The sequence below is a fragment of the Alligator sinensis genome, unplaced genomic scaffold (assembly GCF_000455745.1).
Source record: "Alligator sinensis unplaced genomic scaffold, ASM45574v1 scaffold611_2, whole genome shotgun sequence".
NCBI lineage: Eukaryota > Metazoa > Chordata > Crocodylia > Alligatoridae > Alligator > Alligator sinensis.
In genome coordinates this window covers 3,684,498-3,705,061 of record NW_005841869.1, presented here as the reverse complement: position 1 = coordinate 3,705,061, position 20,564 = coordinate 3,684,498, and the positions used below count along the sequence as shown (strand labels likewise).

Here is a 20,564-nt window from a genome sequence, read left to right as displayed (position 1 = left end):
ATTATATTCTTTTAAAGATTTAACTAATGTTGTGAAGATACAAATCATTTATTTTACTACCTATAAACTGTTTCAGCACACTGAAGAAAAAGCTATGCTAATTTATATAGCTTTGACATTTTATAATTTTCATGATTTTTAGATAAAGGATTTTATATTTAAAACTTTAATAGTCTAGTCTGAGTTCATTTATCTTTAATTTTTGAAACGGGTAGAGTAATTCATAACAGTAATTTTATTCCTGTAATGTAATATTCACTTCAGTTCATTTGTGCATTAAAATTCCTTTAAGACCGTTATTAATGATTTATATAATGAAATGTCATATTAATCACAGAAGTTTTCACATTTTATTATTCTCTTCCATGTTAATACTATCTTTATGATCTCTATTAATGTTTTATATCCTCTAATTTCAATTATAAATCAAGAACATTTTCATGTTTTTGTTGGTATTTGCTTTTCAGGGGTGCCACCTTTAAAATTTTATGACTTTTCCCCCTACATATGCAGTATAAAACATCTTTATTCATATAAAGGTAGTTAATTATGTCTTTGTTTATAGTAAACTTTCATTGACAAACTTATAGTTATAATATTTCTTTTCAAGCTCAGAGACTAGAACGACTACGAAAAGAGAGACAAAACCAGATAAAATGCAAAAATGTTCAGTGGAAAGACAGAAATACTTCTTATTCAGGTAAAAAAATATATTTTACTTTTACTGTCATCTTTATGTTTGATATTTGTTTGCAAAATATTCAGTTTGTAATTTTTACTTGCACTTCCCAGGCATAGGGGAAATACCAGTTCATAATTATGACTTTCTTCCTCCCCCCTCCTCCCTCCCCCCCCCGTTGTGTGTTTCCCCATAGATATTTGACTACAGTTCCCTCGACCCCATTCCTTTTCAGCTCTAACTAACACACGATGATTTACAATGACAAAGAGAAAATAAAGAAATTGTTTAAAAGCTACTGTCCTTGGTTGGATTTAATAAATTACGATTTTTTAGAATATCTCAAAATAAATATTGCTTGTTAATACAGTGGTTGCAGACTTGGTAGCTTATAATTTCATTGTTTATCTTACATTTTTAAGGCTCTTTTTAGCTTGATAAATCAACACTGAGGACAATGAAATTATGCTTGGGATTTTTTAGTGGGGAGCTTGTTTAATGAATCAAACAACTGGTGAGATTTGACCCTGCGTGCTATATAGGTAGGCATGCTAAAAACATCTCCATCCAGAATGGAAGACCCCTCTGTTTAAGCAAGTGAGAGAATATATTTCAAATAAGCTTGATGTTATGGATGAGTGTATGTATAATTAATTTTTGTAAAGGTTGCATTTTCAGATTGTAAAAATAATTCTGTCACTTTTCTGGGTAAGGAGGAATTTAAAAAGACTATTAAAATAGAGAAATGCTATTAAAAAAAGCTGACCTTTGCCTTCAGGGACCTGTAGGCTTTTGGGGGCTTTTAAGCAGTTTTCTATCTTGCCTTCACTTGATTGAATCATTATCAAAAAATGAAAGATGGTTCTTGTTCTCAGTGTAATCTATAAACATAGGATCTCAAGGAATTTTAGAATTAACTTAATCCAGAAATGCTGTTTTTGGTTTCCTTATTTTTGGAACCAGTGTAACTATTGTCTCCCCTGCAAATATCTATACCTCTCTTTTTGAATAATTTAGTTCCCCATACTGGTATTCTTTGTAATTTAAATGGCAATATATGAAAAAAAAATTCATCCCAATTCTCTTAGTTCTTAGCTCAAGCTAGTATCTGTTCATGTTGTATTTGACACACACTCTCAAAGGCTTGCATGGTCTGTCATGCCTACTTCTTTCAAAATGTATGTCTATCTTAATGAGGTCTCTATGTAATCTCATCTCTGCCTAAGTCCCTGTATCTTTTTGGGTGCCCTTTGCAGAACCTCTTCCAGGTCTCTAATATCTTTTTTATGAGAATGAACAGAGCTGCTCACAGGATTCCAGACATGGTTGCACTAATCCCCAAATACAGTTTCCAGAATGTTTGATACCTCTACTAATGCGTCCTCAAATGTTTTTGCCTTTTTACTCCTGTTAAGCACTGTGGTGAAGGTTTTAAGGTTTAATCTACCATAATCTCCAGCTCCTTTTGCTCAATGTTTTGACCACTCAAGGTATAGTCCTCTCTTCTTGTTTGTTATTCCTTACTGTCGCAGAGCACCGAGGTGCTCTGCTCCTAAAGAGGAGAAACTGCTAGAGAAAAAGCCCTAGCAGGGAATAAGGAGCCCACCTGCGGGTTGCCAGGGCAACCGGAGGCAGCAAACGACCCACACCTGCCAGCCGTCAGCTGGCTGTAAAGGGCAAGGCCTGGTTCTTATAAAGCCCAGGAGCTGAGGCCAGGGCAGTTCCCTGCCAGCAGCCAGAGAGAAAGGAGCTCCTGGAGCAATGATGCGAGGAGAAGCCTGACCGCAGGTACAGCTCAAGCCGGGTAAAGGATGTCTGAGCCCTGTGATTTAGCCGGGTGGCTTTAAGTTATGTTGTAGCCTAGGGGCTTGTGTTCTGCTTTGTGGTTGTATCACCGGTGGTTTGGGTGAGGCTATTAGGGGTTGGAGGAGGCCTCATAGGGGGCCAACAGTAGCGTGGGGACCCCAGCGCCAGTGAGGGCGTGGCGTACGGGGTGCATAGACCCCAGCCCCAGGAGGGGGCACTACTGAGAAGCCCCAGTGCGGGCCTAGCGAGCCCCAGAGAGGGGACACTATTGAGAAGCCCCAGTACGGACATGTCGAGGCCCAGAGAGAGGGCAGCAGTGCTGAGAAGGCCCCAGAGAAGGGGGCAGCACTTGAGAAGGCCCAGAGAGATGGCAGCAGTGTTGAGAAGGCCCTAGAGAAGGGGGCAGCACTTGAGAAGGCCCCAGAGAGAGGGCAACAGTACAGAGAAGGCCCCAGAGAGAGGGCAACAGTACAGAGAAGGCCCCAGAGAGAGGGCAACAGTACAGAGAAGGCCCCAGAGAGAGGGCAACAGCGCAGAGGATTCCTGAGAGAAGACAGCGCTACGAAGAGGACCCCAGAGAGGGCGAGTGTAAATGTGACAGACCAACATCTATTCCAACTGCGAGGCTTGGGGCGTGGTATAAGGGGTGGTTGGAGCCACGCATAGCCCATAAGGCTAGGGTGCCCCGAAGCACCCATTTGCAGGACAAGACCCACGAGGGGTCCGGGAGTCTACAGGACCAGAGGTTACAACGGACCGTGTCCAAGAAGACGTGGGGCAGCCTCCCTAATATATATTAGAACATCAAAGACGTGGCGGGCGAGAATTCGAGGGTGCCCTTGGGCCAACTTGGTATGGAGAGAGGGGGCCTTAAGGAGATCACGGCCCTCCTGGAGGACCCCGCCATGACACTTACTATATTGCTTGCTGTGTCTTTGCACTGAAGAACATTCAGATCTGGTTTTTATTCAAGCTATTTGTATTTTCTTCTAGTTAGCCCCACTGACCCATGACATGGGGTGCCTGCTCTGTGGAGCTCTGGTGCCAGACTGGGCTTGTTAGCCAGTGGCAGAGGGAGATGCAGCTCCCCCTGAGAAACTGTTAGTTTTCTATTTACTTCTCCAGCTGCAAAGCACGAACAGGCCGACTAGTTCTTCCTGGCTTTCAAGCAAATTTACATTAGAAAAAAAAAAAGGAAAGAAGTCCTTAAAATTGCCGAGTTCTTGGCACCTGCTTTTATTAGAACAAGTGCTTGTGTTTCTCCCCAAAGTCACGGGGACTCTTTGGCCCCTGCTCACCCTCATGGAGAGCAGCATGGTAGAGCAGAGCCAAAGAAAGAGGGATCAATCCTCTTAACCTCTATCCAAGGAGGATTAAGAAGGCACAAGAAAAGAGGGTTTCAAGGGTATTTGGGCCCCAATAGTTGCCTCAACAGTAAGCACTAGGGGGGAAAAAAGAGTCTCACTATCTCCTTCATCTTACTAAAACTGATTCAGGGAATTTGTCTAGGAGTCAGTCCAATGGGCACAAAATGAGAGCTGACTGAACTCTGTGAGGATAAGTTCCTCAGTATAAGTTCTTGGCATGAAGTCTGGGAGTAAATGTGAGCGTCGGATGCCCCTTCTCGCTCTCGCAGGCGACAGCAAATCAATGCAGAAAAGGTGGGTCTGGAGTGTGCTTCCTTCCCTTTACCCATGGATATGTACGTGCCCGCAAAGGGAGCTCACCTCTGTAGGAAGGGAGGCAAGCATTGCAAGTCAGAGCTGGAGACGCAAATAGTGAGAGACATTTTAAACTACAATCATAGAGGAGAGAGTGTTTATGTGGGAGCTCTGCAGGTGCTTTAGAAGCCTTGTAGGTATGTATCACTCCTTATGCCCCTTGGGAAAAGGTAACCATGCAGTTAATTTTGTGCTGAGCAGGGGCAAGGGTTAGTTAACACTTTCAGTAGAGCCCTTGCGGTGGAGTAAAGGCAGGCACTGTCACCCATGCCTTTTTTTGAAACTGAAATACTTGATGAGGGAAGTCAGTCTCTCCAGGAAAGGACCCATTTGTGAGCTGCTCCCTGTATCTTCTGGGATCGGTGGTCTCCTGGGTGGGCATTGTTATTGAGCCCGTGCTCACATGAGGCAGGTACCGAGCTTCCTCTTATTATACCTCTGGCAGAGGTTGCTCCCATCAGGTCGCTGAGTCTGAGCAGATACAAATCCAAGGTAAAACGACTCATGCCCATCTCTGTTGGTATCGGCATCCAGCATAGTTACCATGACAGAGACCTCCCAGGGTAGACAGAGTCTGGGTGACTGAAACTTGGGGAGCGCACTTTACATGAAAATGAAGTGGGATGCAGAACTGAGCAAAGATTAACTCCAGACTCCATAGAGCTCGAGAAATTGTCCTTCCAATTTTGTCGCATCCCTAAGAGAAATCTGCACAGTATGTATTCATCACATAGCTCAGTTTCAAAAGAAAAATGTTGTGTTTCTTCTTTACCAGCTCGTGTCAAAGGGAAAGAAGGGTTCAGAATGATCTGTTTCCAGGTCGCTGTCTCAGAAGCATACAGATCTAAAAGCAAAATTCTATCTTTTAAAAACCAAAGCTGACGCCATCAGAGGTGTGGCAGTTCAGGGGCAGAAAGATTATATACCTCATGCAGAGAAATCTGTGAAGTAACCACCTGTTTCCTCATACCTCTCCTGAATTCTATGAATTGCAAATCCATTTATCATCTAAGGTCGTCAGGAGATAGGTGCTACTTACTGGTCTATCCTAGTATCTCTTGACGTCATCCTCTTCTGTCTTGGTACATAATCATGAATACTCCCCTCCCTTAGTGGACGTTTGCTCTGGAAATCATGGACAGATGGAGTAGAAATATTTATTTGTGACTTACCTGCAAATGTCCTTTCTTGGGCTCTACAGATCAAACCTCCCTGAATGGGCTGTCAGTTGGGAGAAGATACTGACTGGATCATTGGCTGGTACCCCATGTATATTATTCACTGAAGGCCTTGCTCTTCAGGAGAATTGTTCTATTTAGTGTTAATGTTACAGTTTGTACAAGTAAAGACTGGTTAGAGAGTCCCCAGGCTATGGAGCCATCTCAACTGGTGGTTTCTCTGATGTGGCCCTTCCTCATCTGATACTGGTTCCAGATTTGGTCTGCCTCTGAGCCTGCATAGAGCAGAGATATCATGGATCTGTGGACCCTATTGTACCAAGAAAAGAAATATTCAAGTAGGGCATAGATATATATTTTCTGTTATTGCCCCTCTCTTATATTTCGCTCCCCATTCTGCAGCTTTTGGCTCTGGGTGACATACTTCACCTCCATGCATTTTCCTTATCCCATGGTCATGGAATATGAACTGATCAGAAACAGATTGTGAAGCAGCTCTTTTGAAAGACAAAATTAACTTTCTCTCCTGAACTCTGTTTCTTTCTCAAACAGCTTGTTGTAATGAGCTGTTTCTAAAATAGGCTGCTTTTAAAACCTGCATGATTTTAAATTCTTTTGAATTGCTGAGTCTATCAAATTTGAACCTGTCACATGTCTAGATGGCCCAATGGTTCTTTTCCAGAGAGGACCTACCATTTTTAATATACTGGTAAGACTGACAGTGAGAACATACTGTCACTGGTACTTGTGAAAAAAATTGGGCTAATTGGTATATAGCATGTATACCCTGAAACCTGGCTTGAGAGACCAACAGATCATTGCCTTTGCAAGAGATAATTGGAAGCAGGTGGAATTCCCAGTCTGCTCCAGAGTGTACGTGCCCCATAGGTAAAGACATCCGAACCTCTCTTTTCTGGTATATGACTAGATAGGATCTTTACATAGCAAGAGCATAACAAAGTACAAGCCTCCGCCCCAGCTTCATTGGGATGCTCCTTGGGATTCCAGCAGGGGCTTCCTCCATCCCATCCTCTAATTGCTTGTGTCTCGGGAAGGACAGGCAGATGTGGGGATGGCTTGGAAGCAAGTAGGGAAGGAAGGACAGGGAGGATCGCCATCACGGCTCATCATCTGCATGGGACAGAGTCCACAAGATAGCTCTGCAAGTGCGTTTTTGTGAGAATAGGCCTGTGGCTGCACATGTACATAGTCCTCGAGTAATGGTAGACTAGGGGAAAGTAGAGACGTGTAGGGGGAAGCTGATGAGCGGGTGTTTAAGGAGAGCCTGTACACAGCAGTGTGAAGGTAGACATTAATGTCTGAGTTACTAGAGCTCTAGACTTTGTTCCCATTGTGCCAGAGATTTGCTTCCCTCCCCGTGCCTCGGTTCTCTCACAGCAGCACTGGCGTGTTGCAGCAACATTCATGTTAGAGATATCTACTTGGGGAACAGCATAAAATTGTTCTCTAAAACAGTTAAACTTGCTATGCCCAACTCAAATCCTCAGGGCAGAATAATAACAAGACTTGACACTAAAACAGTTGTTTGGCCATACATTTCAAAGTGGTAATAAAAGCAGATAAATATTTAGTATCTAGATACTGGGGGGGTTTGTTTGCTTGTTTGTTAATGTGTTTTTTGTTTGTTAAGTTGCTGATCAGCTTTTTTTGCCACGTATGCATACAAATGCCTAGTTTCCACACAAATGTTGTTTGTATTGCTGTAAGAACTCTGTTACAGATTATTTTTCTTGAATATTTTGTGGTTCTGTAAATTGCAACCAGGAGTTTTCTGGTTTTGTTTTTGAATGGGGAGTCTTGAGAAGGAGATTAAAATATGGTATGAAAAGTAATGGGATGCACTAATGTGTTTGCACGCATGTGCATACGTGTGTGTTTTAAAATGTTGGCTGTCTATCCACCAGGGCTTTGTAATGAGACCCGGGTGGGTTTCACCTACCAAAAGGAAGGCTAGCAGTGAACTTGGAGAAGCTTTACAAGACAACCTAAGAAGGTGTTTAATTTGTTGTTCAGATGAATTTATCAATAAGATATTGATGAAACTGAAATATGCAATGAAGTAGGCAAAAAGCAGGATAAATAACCAGTAAATTTTACAGTCCATTGAGACAGTCTTAGAGACGCTTTGGACCTGTAGAAAATAACACGTATAGCTAAAAAATTCCATAGAAGACAAAAAGAGAAATAATAATATGGTGCAGGCTAATTATGAATATTTCCTTTAAGCAGAAAGTGAATGTGGTGTAGTAAAACCTAGTGCACTGTAAAGGCATGCTCTCTGCCTTCCTTTCTAAAACCAAAGGCTGTTAAAAGCGGTGTTCCCTGCCATTTCCGCTAGGTTTGGCCTCTTCCTTCTTAGAGCCAAACCTGGCTGGGAATTTTTCAGTAAAACATTGGTTGAATATTTCTGTTCATCTGAATTCAGACTTTTTTGGGAATATGCCTGTTTCACCAACAGCAAATAGTCCGATGATTAGGGCTGTCACCTAGGTTCAAGGCTCTGCTCTTCCTGACTTGGATCAGGACTTAAGCCAGGGTCAGGGTGGCTGTGTTTCTCAGTGTCTCTTTCCCGAACTGTTTTATTTGGTACGTATAGATAAGGAGGGGGAGAGACGGAGACAGAGAGGAGTCTTCCACATCCCAGGTGAATGCTTTAAGTGCTAGGCCTTTTGGCGCAATTAGCTCCGTCTCATGTTTTGCACAAAACCATTAATGGCTGTTGGGCTCATTCTTCTGATACAGAATGGGAAAATTTTTTGAAATCTCAAAATTTTTCAGGATGGGAAACCATTTCCTAGCCAGCTGTACTCACAGCATTGTGGAAGAAGCTGTAATTCTAAACTCCTGAGTCACACGTGGTTTGGACTCAAAAACTATACAACATTCAAAGCAAAACAGATGCTACAGTAATGAACACAGAACACCAGAGCTCCTCTTTCTGCACGTCCCAGCAAAGAAAACAATAAACAAAGACATCTCAAACATTTCCCAAGAAACAAAACTAGCAAATAAACCACTTGCTTTCGCACTTGAACCAATAAAACCATTCTACAGAACTCCAGGGTACAAAGTGCCTTCCAAAGGCACAAGAAATAATGGCTCACAATACTACATAATTGCAAATGAGAATTTTTTTTTTTTTTTAAACAAGAGCAACTGAAAACAAACTTGCCATATAAATGGAATGCATAATGGGGTATATGTTTTCACAGTTAAGGAAAGAGTTTAATCACACTTTTCTGGGTTAACCTCCATCCCCCCAGGCCAGTTGGGTCTCTTTTGGTACATACATCTGTGTAGCACCCTTGCCAACTGTCTGAATTTTCAGGCAATCTGCTGGATAAAAATAAAACTGAATTTTTTACTAGTTAGAGTTTGACAAGTTTTAATTTCACAATTTAAAAAATGAACTGACTGCCTGCAACAATGGTTTTTGAGTCCCTGTTCAATCTGCCTTAGTAGCTGTTTTAATTCTCTGGAGGAGTAGCATGTAAATCTTTGGGACGTGAGAGAATCCAAACGTATGAATACAGAACAGAGCACAATCAGTTTAGGGGAATTGATGCTGATTCTCAGAGAGAGATTGATTGAGTTTGGGGGTGGTTTGCTCCTTGAGCAGATGTTTTGCAAACTTGCCCATACTTGGTCGTGGTTACCAGAGAATCAGACATGTTGGTACCAGTAGGCTAAAGTGCTATAGGCTTTGAGCTATATTCATCCATCCTGATTTTGCAGTGACCTTGTAACAAGGACCTTCCCTTTATTTAAAAAAAGTGTCTCTGTCCATAAATTTGAGTTTAAACTCTCCCTGGCTATCCAGCATCCTCGTGTCATATACCATCCTTTATTAGGTTCCATAAGCCTGACAATTGCACAGTAGCTTTTATCACCTTTTTGTCACAGTACTTCTTTCTGACCCAAAATACTTGTCTCAAGAATGGGGTTACCAGTCTTGTTTTTTTCAAATAAGGCCTACAGATGCAGCGTGCTTACTTTGGGGAAGTATATAACATTTGCTGTGCTGGATCAGAGGAGGTATAAGAAGTCTACTCATAGGCCATACTGAGACAGCCTACTCCAAGAGTTATTTTTTCCCCCATTAACCCCATTAAGTTTAGATTAAACCCAGAACCTCAAGCCTGTCTATCTTCCCCAGCTGTTCTATTTCTGAGTATTCATGATATCTGTATTACTGTTATTGTCATGTGTGTTGTAATCTTAGACATTGGGCCTGATTGTGATTGGGCCTCCATTGCAGGATGAATGGTGGGCTCCTGACCTACCTGGTCTAGGCTGTTCAGTATTATATTGCATTTTATTAATTCATCTCCAGTTCATCATCTTCCTACACTAAACATTGTTTCTCTGCATGTGGTAATGCAAATGTTTTTATCTCTTTTTTGAACTGCAGCAGAGGAGCTGAGCTCGCTGTTTGAAAAAAAGAATTTCAAAGTCAAGTCTCCACGTTTGGGGAAGCAGTCTATACTATCTGTGCGGCTTGAGCAGTGCCCACTGCAGCTGAACAACCCTTTCAATGAGTACTCAAAATTTGATGGCAAGGTAAGGGTACCAGCGATTGATTGATTGATTTATAATTTTTTTTTCCTCTGACATTCAGCTGTCTCCTGACCTGAAGGTTAGCTCACTCCTTCTGCCCTTATGAAAGTGTGATATGAAGATATTTGTTTAGGTTTTAATTAAAAAGCCTAGCAGGTCTATAGTTAATTATCTTTAACGGGTTATCTAGAAACTCCTTTCTTTTAGTCTTAATTGCAATGGTCCCCAGGTGCAATAGAAGCATGAAAATACCGAGTGAATGATATGCATGCTGTGCCTTTGTACATGATGTTGTAGACTTGCATTTCCATTCCAACACATGGTGGCTTAAGTAAAATACTTAGTGCAGCTTTTAGACCTCTCACTCCTAGGCAGGTGGTGGTGAGAGCCTGAGTACCGATATTCTGTTGCATTACACACTGGTTTGAGCTAACCTGTCTAGCCCCAGGTCAGAAGTCTGTGAGTGCCTCACTGTCATGCCCGTATTTATCCTTACAACACCTTTGTGAGGTAGGAAAGGACTTTATCCCATTTTAAGCTGAGAAAATGAGGCAGAGAGAAACTAAAGGCTGAATTCAGAGCTTCCAGAACGCTGAGCAATGCTGTACCTAACTTTTAGGTGCCCCAGAGTGTAGATCACAGCCCCGAGTTACATGACTGAGCTCTCTTTTCCAGTGAGTGGGGAGAGTTAGGCATCTTTCACTGGGATTTTAATTGGCCAGCACACTGACAGTGACTGGTGGGGAATGCTGAAGTGATGGGTGGTCAGCCAGATGACAACTCACAGCTTGGACCCCACCCCGTTCCTGGAGCTTGGTGCCCAAGTGAGAAATGGATCAGGGGGCTGATGCTCCATTTGAAATGCAGTGGAACATGTGTCTTAGACTGGGGAGCTGTGCAGGGGAGCCCTTGTTTTGACATCCCCACTTGGGATTCAGTGAGAGGTGGGTGTCGGGCTGCTCGCTCTGCCGAGGAGGCGGCAATTCTAGACTTGTAGAGAAGTGGAACTTGTACATCTACGGGCATTAAGTCCTTGACAGGTTAGACCGGGTTATAAGGGCTGTGCTCCAGGACTTGAAGCATCATTTCACCTGCTGTCCATGTTAGGTGCCTATGGCCTTTTGTGGATCTAAGCCCAAGTGCCTTGTCCAAGCTTCCATAGAAGGGCTGGCAGAACAAGGAAACTACTAGACTATCCTTCCCTCCCTTTACCACCTGTACTGCATTCCCTAGTTGGTGGTACAAGGTTTTCTGGGGATTTGCAGTGCCGTGTAGAGGGAGAGCATCAGCCTCTTTTCGTAGTCCTTTCTTTCTCTGGACTTTTCCCACTCCTCCGTGCCTGGAAGTGGGAGGAGGCAGGAGTGTATGTGTCGTGTTATGGGAACGGTGAAGGAAGAGTGTTGTGAGCAATCTCCCAGGACTGGATGGCTCCTAGTGTTTCTGCCCCTGTGGTTTGGGCAACGTGTTGGAGTTTGGCTGAGGGCCATAATTGCTGGTGGGTTTGATAGTTGCCCAGAACCATCAGTTGAGCTTTGGCAGGATATGCATTTAGCCTCTAATTCCAGTCATTGGGTCTAGCTGTAGCTGTTGCTGAAATACATGCTGAATTGATGCAAGGGAAAATGAGTTAATCAAAATGAGGCAATTTGAAGATTTCTGTCTAGCAGTCCACACTGTCACCAGAGTTGGTGCATCCCTTAATTAATTAAGCCCAGACTTCTGTCATTCCAGTAGTATGTAGTACTAGTTTTTATATGTGCTAATTGAGAAGAAATTGTACATGGAAAATATACAGCTTGAGCAGTATAGCAACCAAACTATAGGGAATACCATACTAGACCGTATCAAGGGTCCACGTGATCTAATCTAGTCTAAAGCCTTTATGACTGTTTGCCTTGGAGAGATCAATTCTCTTCCCTCCCCATAAAGTTTAGTGCCACTGTGCTAAGCTTTTCTGATTCCTTCCCTGAGGGTGCTTACTTTGTGTTGGCGACCACAATGTAAACAATTTCTTAGATTTTGGTAGGAAAAGCTCCACAAACAATGGCAATTACGGTATCAAAGGCTTTCAGTGCTCGTGGGCAGGCCAGGTGCTTTGGGTAGATGTGATATCTTTTATTAGACCAGCTGAGTGCTCCTAGTGTGCCTTTAAAAATACAATAACGTAAGAAATGCAAAATATAAATGCAAATCATTGCACTTCACTTTGCATACCACCCTCATCTGAGCACAGTCAGCAGAACAATATGGCTTAAAAAACATTTCTCGCTAGCCCTATCCCCAACACTCTCAGCTTCCTACCAAAATCTGCTTACATAGATGAGGTTTGCAGCAAGATTGATTGGTCAACTTGGGTATCTGAATGCAGGTACTTCATAAACCATCTCCTGTTACATGCTGCATTCTAGCCTGGGCTGTACATTTTCTGTCATAAACCCTAGAAAACTGAAATATTAACATTGGGGTCATAAAAAAGCTTCACGTTGTTTCGAAACAATTACCAGTTACTAATATAATTTATACGTTCTGTGTTATGCTGGATTTATTTGTGGGGGCTTCTGTGGAAGTGTCAAGTTTGAGCTTCATTACCATTTTGGTGTGAGATTTTCACATTCAGTTAAGTGTTTTTAATATGGGAAATCAGATATGCAATTTGATTACATGCGTCTAGAAAGGCGTTTTATTAAATATTGGTAGTTGCAGCTCTTAAACCATGGTGTCTGTGCAGCACAAACTGCCTATTTCTGCTTGTTATCTTGCATTTATTAGCATGCAGTAATTAGTGCTAAGTTGCTGTTTGTGACCGTTATTTTAGCATAATGAATAAGTGATACCAGTGCTTTGATGCTAGCAGTAGCAAGATGGCCTTCTCTGTCTGCTGCTCCGATTTTGGTGGTGGTGTGTGTTTAGATTCTGATTTTCCAAGGGTTTATGAATAGCAGATAATGTTCTGGGGGGAAGGGGGAGGGGGTGGGGGGTCGGGTCTTTCTAGGTTAAATTTTCAGAGGTTGAAATCCTGTAAAACTTGAGCATGGTTTGAGTTAGGTGCAGGGATTTTCTGGAAAATTTGGGAAATGGAAAAATAACTCCTTTTTACCATCCTAATTGATGCTACTTTTCTTTTTTTTTTAAATAAGTATTAGAATTAAAATCTTATTTTCATCTATTTAATACTGATGCATTTGGCAGGTGCGTAATGAAAATGGCTAGCATTTGAAGGAAATTATACTGTACATGTTAGTCATTTTTTATCATCTTAGTGAAATGCATCAATATGATATTCAATGACACCTTGGTGATTAATAGAGAATTATATCTGAGTCAAGCCTTTTTTTTTTTTAACCTAGAAATTAAAGTGCCTATTCAAATAACACTACAAAATGATCAAATTAGCATTCTGTGAATGCATAATCAGATTGTATTAGTTATAGCAGCATTGTTAGTGCTACTTTGGGTAAGTTTGTCAGTGCTTTCCTTTCTTCCAGGCTATTTAAAAAAGCCACCTAGATCCGGGCTGAGCCATAGCACCAATATTATATAGTTCAGCAGTAAATTACTTTACCTGCTCTACATTAGGAACACCTATATTTTTTGTTGTTCTTACACCAAAGGTATCTGTTTTCAATGAAATGTTGTAGGGGTTACAAGACTTTGGTGTTTACAATAATATTTTTAGCTGATAAGAAATGAGCAGTATTTTTCCCACAAATATTCATAATTCTTTTCCTGGGAATAGCACATGCCTTATTTACATAATTAACAGAGCTACTCATGTCTCTTGGGAAAACGGTACATAATTGGGGAGAAGTGGGGGGGTGGAGGACAAGGAGGGGCTTGGGGCCTAATTAAACATGTTTAAAAAAAACCCTACTTAATTATGTATTTACTCAAGAGACTAGAATGGCTCTAAAATACTCTAAGATTATAACTAAGGCTTTGATTTTAAAAAAATTAAAAGCATCATAATGTAGATCTTCTGTTTGTTGGGAAAAGGTCTGTGGAAAATAAAAGCATATTATCCTCTGTCCACTCTCAGTGTGTATACTTGTGCTAACTCTGGAATTGCATTTCTGAATACTTTTACTACAATCATTTATTGACATTTATAATTTAATTGGACTTAAATAGCATTCATTTTATTCAGGTTTTTTTCCTGTTGGTTAATGTATTTTTTTAAGATAATCGATTAAAATAGGTAAGTGTTAAATTCTATCATTTTAAACAGGCCACTTTATTAAAATGTCTCATTTTTGCAGAGGTTTTCTTGTCAAGTTCAGTGTTTGTTTTTCCAGCCACTTCTACATGCTTATGAAATAATAACATTTTAAAGCGCTCTAATTGCTTCCTGGATTTTGATCAGTTTATTGAATTATCAAAAATAAATTAGAACATATAGCTTGTAAAATAGACCCAGACTGGCAGCGCTCTGGTCAGCCTGCTGCGGTACTAGGAGTTCTTGTCATGTAACCAAACAGAAAACGCTTGCAGTTTTGTGGGACTTAGAATCTTCCCCGTCCTTAAAAAAAGCAAACCACAAAACCCCAAATACACATGGCATTTACCATCCAGTTGGAGTTTCTGAAGTTCTGGGTTTCCTCTTAAAATAAGTATACTAAATCCTCCGCCCCAACAACTAGAAAGCATCTGCAGTGTTGGTCATGCAGGTGCAGGGCCTTAGTTTAATAAAAGCTAAACTAAGCTAAACTAATTCTCATCACATGTTCTGTGATGAGAATTTGGAACCACTAGAAGCCTTTGACTTTTGTATCCCGTTCATTTATAAGTTGTATAGAGAGCTCTATGAAGGCATCAGAAATTTGCAGCCAGGGTGTCTTTAGTTTAATTTGCACAGTAGAGGCAGATATAACTTATTCCAGAAGTGGTATTTTTTATTTGCCTGCACCAGGAGTTTTCTTTTAATCTTATTTTAAGTATTTGTTGTTCCCCTTTCCCTATCTAGCTGTTCAATGGGAGGAAGAAGTGATTAATTGTGTATGATTCCAAGTCATTACCAAGTGCAAGGTGAGCAGCATGAGAGGGTACGACTGGTCTTGTGGTTAAGCACAGCACTCGGATTCAGAAGAGCTGGTTCCTGCCGTACAGGTTTTCTGCTCTTGAACAAGTGCTTTAACTTCAGTCAGTTCCATGGGAGCAAGGGCCAAGGCCTTAATCTTTCTGTTCCTTCATGTCCCCATCTATAAAAAGGGGCTGATGCCGATTGCCTGCCTTTATTAACAATTGCCAAGCTCACAGTATTTCCTGATTGAAAGCTTATAGAAATGCAGTCTGTTTATTTTCAAACCACAAATGCACATCACATGAGCTGGTGGAAAGCACGATTGTGGAGGGTATTCTGTCTCTGAGACACTGGGCTCAAAGGACACTTATTTAGCGTAGTGGATTAGTGTCAGAGCTGCTCAGTTGGGTGACCATCTACGCCAACAAGGTACTGTCAAGTGACACAGATAGTGTCTGACGACCTAGTGGCCAGCTTTGTGCTCGGCTTAGGAACAGCACGCGTGACCTCTGCAGAGCCTTTCCCTGACGCTCGTTGCTATTATCTGTGACGTAAGCCTGCATCCATTGCGCTCACAAATCCTTGCTAACTTTGCTGGGGAAGCTCTAGTTAGTGAAATGTTAACAAGACCCACTTCTGCCAAATTTATTTCTAAGAGATGCTTAGTGCCTAAATGGTGCAAATATGCGCACACCTTATGTCCTCAAAAGCATGTCATCAAGCGCAAAAGTGCTCCAGGAAAATCAAAGGAGGAACAGATGCTAAAAATGCTCAAAACAGCCAACAGGGAACTGTGAGTCTAGTCAGGATGTCACATGCAAAATGGGGGAGAGGGGGTGGGGACCAGAAAGACAGAAAGAAACTACTCGGCTTCTAATATAAACCAGAATCACAGGAGTGCAAACTTCATCCCTTCACCCAAGAAGAGCACCGCACTCTTCCCAGCAGACTTCAGCTCCTTCGATTGTAATCACAAGCTAGCTGTAAGGACTTAAGGAAGTATTCTGTCTTCGCTGGCTCCTAGAGGTTTACCTGGCTACTAGGGATTGAAATAAAACCAAATTATAAATAAAATAAAACACAAAAGGTAGAGCATCTGTTCTGTCTTGACAAATGCTAAAAAAGCTGTCTTCGGGAGTTGTGCCACTTGGTTGTGCCGCATGATTCTTTGTGAATGCGATTGTGGTAACTTAATAAAACCAACAATTTCTCCTTTAGTAACTGTTTTAACAATGAAGCTGTAGAACGCATGGGGGAAGGGATAATTCATGAGTGCTAATTGCTTGGCTGTTAATTTTCATAAGTGTTGATAGAAGCAGTTCCTTAAATTAAACTTTGTTTAAAATGTATCAGGGGAAATATTCCACAATGTCGGGCCTGAAGTGAAAATTAATATGAATGCTGTGGCAATTAACACGTACTGGTTAATAGCTTTTAGCAGCATTTTGGGATGATAGTCCTTAAATACATTTTTGCATGCTGCTCTTGTTTCAGTCTTGTTCCAGTGTATGTCTGGATAATTATGAACAAATGTTTTCCACAATCACCAATATTAAATAGCTTGACTCGGAGAAAGTAGATAAAGAACTTATGAAAGAGGCAGCGCTACTGTAATTAATACTGAATTGCCTAAAATAGAAATCCAGTATTAAAAACTCGGTGCAATTTTTTTCATTTAATTTTTTTTTTGCCCACAAGCTGAATAGAAGGTTTCTCCTCTGAATTCTGAATATTTTATTTTAGCGAGCATATTTTGCATAATTTGTATTTCACCATTTGTTGTTTAGATACCATTATGATAAGAAGAGCACAAATACTTAACTAAACAGGGGATGTTATGACTTTATCTTCCGGAACTTTAGGATGAATCGAGTTCATTTTACATTTGTTGGCATTTGTTTCTATCGGATGCACTCTGAAATGTAAATAAAATCAAGGGAGATGGCTAATAGATTTACAGTTCTATAAAATCCATCATGACTCATTTATGTGGTTCTGCTGTGGCGTGCTCTGTGCAGATAAGGCCCACCATGATTCAGACTCTTCTGTTTCAGGAGATGCTCATTAGAGAATTCTGTACATGACGTTGCCTACAAGCTTCTCGTGAGAGCAGCAAGGTTCTCTGTACGCTCGGGGAGTCTTACAGGTACAGCCATGCTGGCAGCTGAACTGACAAAGTTGTGCTTCATACCAGCAGAGTTAAAACCTTCCCCCCATGAATGAAAGAAGCTAGCCTCGTAAAAACAGTGTGGATGGAGCCATGCCCCCAGAACTAGGGGTCCACCAGCAGAGCAGTGTTGGTCAGGAACTGCATCTCTTCACACTCGAACTGACACAGATATCCCTGCAGAGATTTATCATGTAGACCAGGCCTGAGAAGTTAAAAGATTTCTGTTCTTCTCCAGATGGAAACTGTCTGCTGTCTTCTCTCTCACTTCCCAGGGCTTCATAAGTTTCCCTCTGACACTTTGCTGTTCTGTGTATGTGCACTTTCCTCCCAAACTGCTGCTTGCCCTTCCCACCACCCTTTTTCTCTAGTAATCTACACTCTAAAGACAAGCCTGAGAGCATATCTAGATGTGGTCGCTTCCCAGTGCTGAATTATAAAAACAAGCTAGCATTTCATCTTCTTGTTCCTGTTATGGTCACCTCACTACTAATTTCTCATTCGTTCTTGATCCTCAACCTGCTGCAATTCTCTTGCTTCATTGTGCAGCGGAAACTCACTAATTCATAGTAATGACAGAGCCCTTCTGCTGAATCGGTTAATTAGTGAGTAAACAAGTGTGTGGGTGTCATTATGAGGATATGTGCTTGTCTGTGTGGGTATATACATGTATGTACATGTGTGTGCATATGTATATGTGCATGCATACAGGATAAATGTGTGTGTGCATGCGCACACTGACATTTTTGTGTTTCACACTCGAATGTGGCTTTGTGTTGTTTTGCCTTTGGCACGCTTCACCTTTTGTCTTCCAGCCCAGATTTCAGACTCGTTAAAGTAGATCTGCATTCATTCTGGTAGGAAAGGCAGTTTGTCCTTCCCCAGACAGACAGGAACAGAAACATAGCCTGCCTAGTAAGAAGCTGTCAGCTGAACTGGAGTTTTTTGTTTGTGAGAACTGGAAGTGTAAAAGCAATTTAAAGCAACCTGTGCAATTCATGCCAACTTGCTGTACATGCAGGTCCCTACTTACCTTCTCCTCCAGGATGCTCCAGAGGGCTAGGCAGTGCATAATGTTAACTTTTTTTTTTCCAAATTCATGTTTAAAAAAAAATCAAGTGCTGGTTATCTGAAGGCTTCTGCTAAAACAATGAAACTTCCTTAAAGGTCCAAACTGTGTTGAAGTCCATTAGAACGTGGTCTTAGAAGATGGGAAGGCCAACAGTTTTCCATACAGGGCAGGATATGAAAAGAGCCGTGGCAAAAGAGTATGTTACAGAGAGCAGGTCTTTGCAGTGTATTATCATTTCTTTGCTCAAACCAGTTAAAAACAGCCTTTTGGCTCTCTAAGCTTGAAGAAGCATGCTTGTAAAGAACAAATGTTTCAACTACTCAGTTGGTCTAATAAAAGATATCCTGTTTACCCAAATAACCTTGTCTGCCTTTTGGCTCTTAATCCACTCCAGAGAAGTATGATTGTTATGTGCCTTCTCTTCAGCACTTTGGAAGGACTTCGCAGTGAGGGTCACTTTCAGGTAGGAAGAAGTTTAGGAAGGTATCATTCTAGACCGTCTGTGTGTCAAGGAACTTTCCGTATCCAGGACATGTTGCTAACAGAGCAGTTTTTCAGAAACTAGAGAGAGTGTGTTTCTTGCATGTAGTTTTATACATTTTACTAATGTGTGCGTGAGAATAATAACACTTTCATTGTTAATCTGCGCATTTTTATATAATGTAACTTAAAAATGATCACTTCTAAAATACATTTTTTCTATCAGAGATGTGATTAATTAATGTGAGTCATGCTATTAGCTCAGTTGTATTTAAATGGAACATCCTTGTATTGAGATGCCTGGTTCCTTCTTCATTATGTCGAAACTGAAATGATTCTGATGTCTAATCAGTGTGCTTAACTGGTTCCTTTGCCCCTTCAGATCCAGTAGGGTTTGCCGTGGAGAGAAAAGCCCTGCGCAGAGGGATCAATTAAATAGTGTAATGAAAGTTGGAAACACAAGCACTGGTGTGTTCTATACATTGATTAAAGTATATTAAGCTCAACTGTTACTTAATTAAAATACTTCAGAACTTGTTTGGTTATTTAGTACAGAGAAGCCATTTAAAATAAGATAAAGGAGGGCTGGCAATGAAATACCTGCTGAATATTGGCAGTGAGTAGCCTAATGCACAGGAGGAAATGCATTCAGACAGGGCTTTTGTCAGCCCTTCACTGGAAAGACCAGGCAGGAGCCATCCGTGCCAGCGAGCATTGGGTTTGGGGTGTGCAGCACTATGGAAGTCTTATCCATGGGGATCCAGTGGCTCTTACCTGGCTCAGGTGGCCCAGGAAGGTTGTAGCTACGACTCAAGCTGAAACCAAAGGCTGGAGTAATGGGTGCACCTTTGTCTCTTCTGAGGCTCTAGGCTGTCTCCCCCAGCTATTCCGGCTTAGGCAAATGAAGTAAACGTGCATCTGGTTTGCTTAAGTTCCAGCTTGGGCAGACTTTTGATCCCCTCTCCCCTTTTGTGTCTCATTTTTGCACCTTTTGCTGTTGACTGACCAGGCCCTTCCCTGACCACCTTCCTGTATTCTACCGCTACTTGCCTTTCTTGAATCATTGGCCTGGTTCTGGGCACACCTAGGTGCAGTGCTTGAAGTCGCATCAGGTAGAGCTCTGATTCTTTTAGAGTACTTCTGCTCCGCTGCTTTATGAAGTCTGTCGATATCTGCCAGTACCACATAAGGAGCATTTTATTAATATCACCCTGCTTTCTGTTGAGCTTAAAAATGCTAAATAAGATAGTGCTTGAAAGTAACTTTTGAAAATGTGCAAAATATGCTTCTATGCAACAAAGGATTAAATTGATTTGTTATGTGTGCATTTAGCTACAATTCATTTTAATTGTCCTTATGAAGTTAAAAAGTATTAGTGTCAGATAAAGATTCATCACCATAGTATGATTTAAAGCTGGTGCTATAGAAAGCAGGCATGTGTTCTGGCAGATGTTTATATAAGGCGCTGTCTCTTCTGACAGCAGTTAAAAAGTATGGTTGTAGTAATCAAATTGTGGTGCAGCATCTCAGAGGCTAGAACCAGATTGAATTAAAATAGATATAAGATTTATGAATAGCAATAGCCGTGATAAAATTTCACTACCTTCTTTAACAGGAAGAACCTTTACACACAGTGCAAGAGTAAGATTTTAAATCGTGCCTTCCAATTCTGTGGTTTTCTATTTTTTTCATATGAAATGTGATATGTAGAAACTATAAACATTTTTCCTGAAGATACTGTACAGTGTTTTAAAGACTGCATAACTATTGCTGTAGAAAGCACAGGAGAGATGCTTACGTCAACGTCTCTCTCTCTCCAGTCCTTGCATGTTTCCATGGAATTTCCTATACCTAATTCTGTCTCAG

General features: G+C 41.2%; 1 protein-coding gene across 4 annotated transcripts in view; it reads left to right on the top strand.

The window, feature by feature from the left end:
- The window catches only part of MAPKAP1 (mitogen-activated protein kinase associated protein 1), a 138,640-nt gene that overhangs the window by 25,522 nt on the left and 92,554 nt on the right, over nt 1–20,564 (top strand). For all 4 annotated transcript variants that reach the window (XM_025194501.1, XM_025194498.1, XM_025194505.1 and 1 more), the window contains 2 exons: nt 611–700; nt 9,817–9,965. In XM_025194501.1, the coding sequence (XP_025050286.1) occupies nt 611–700; nt 9,817–9,965 (239 nt within the window). The remainder of the gene's footprint in view (nt 1–610; nt 701–9,816; nt 9,966–20,564) is intronic.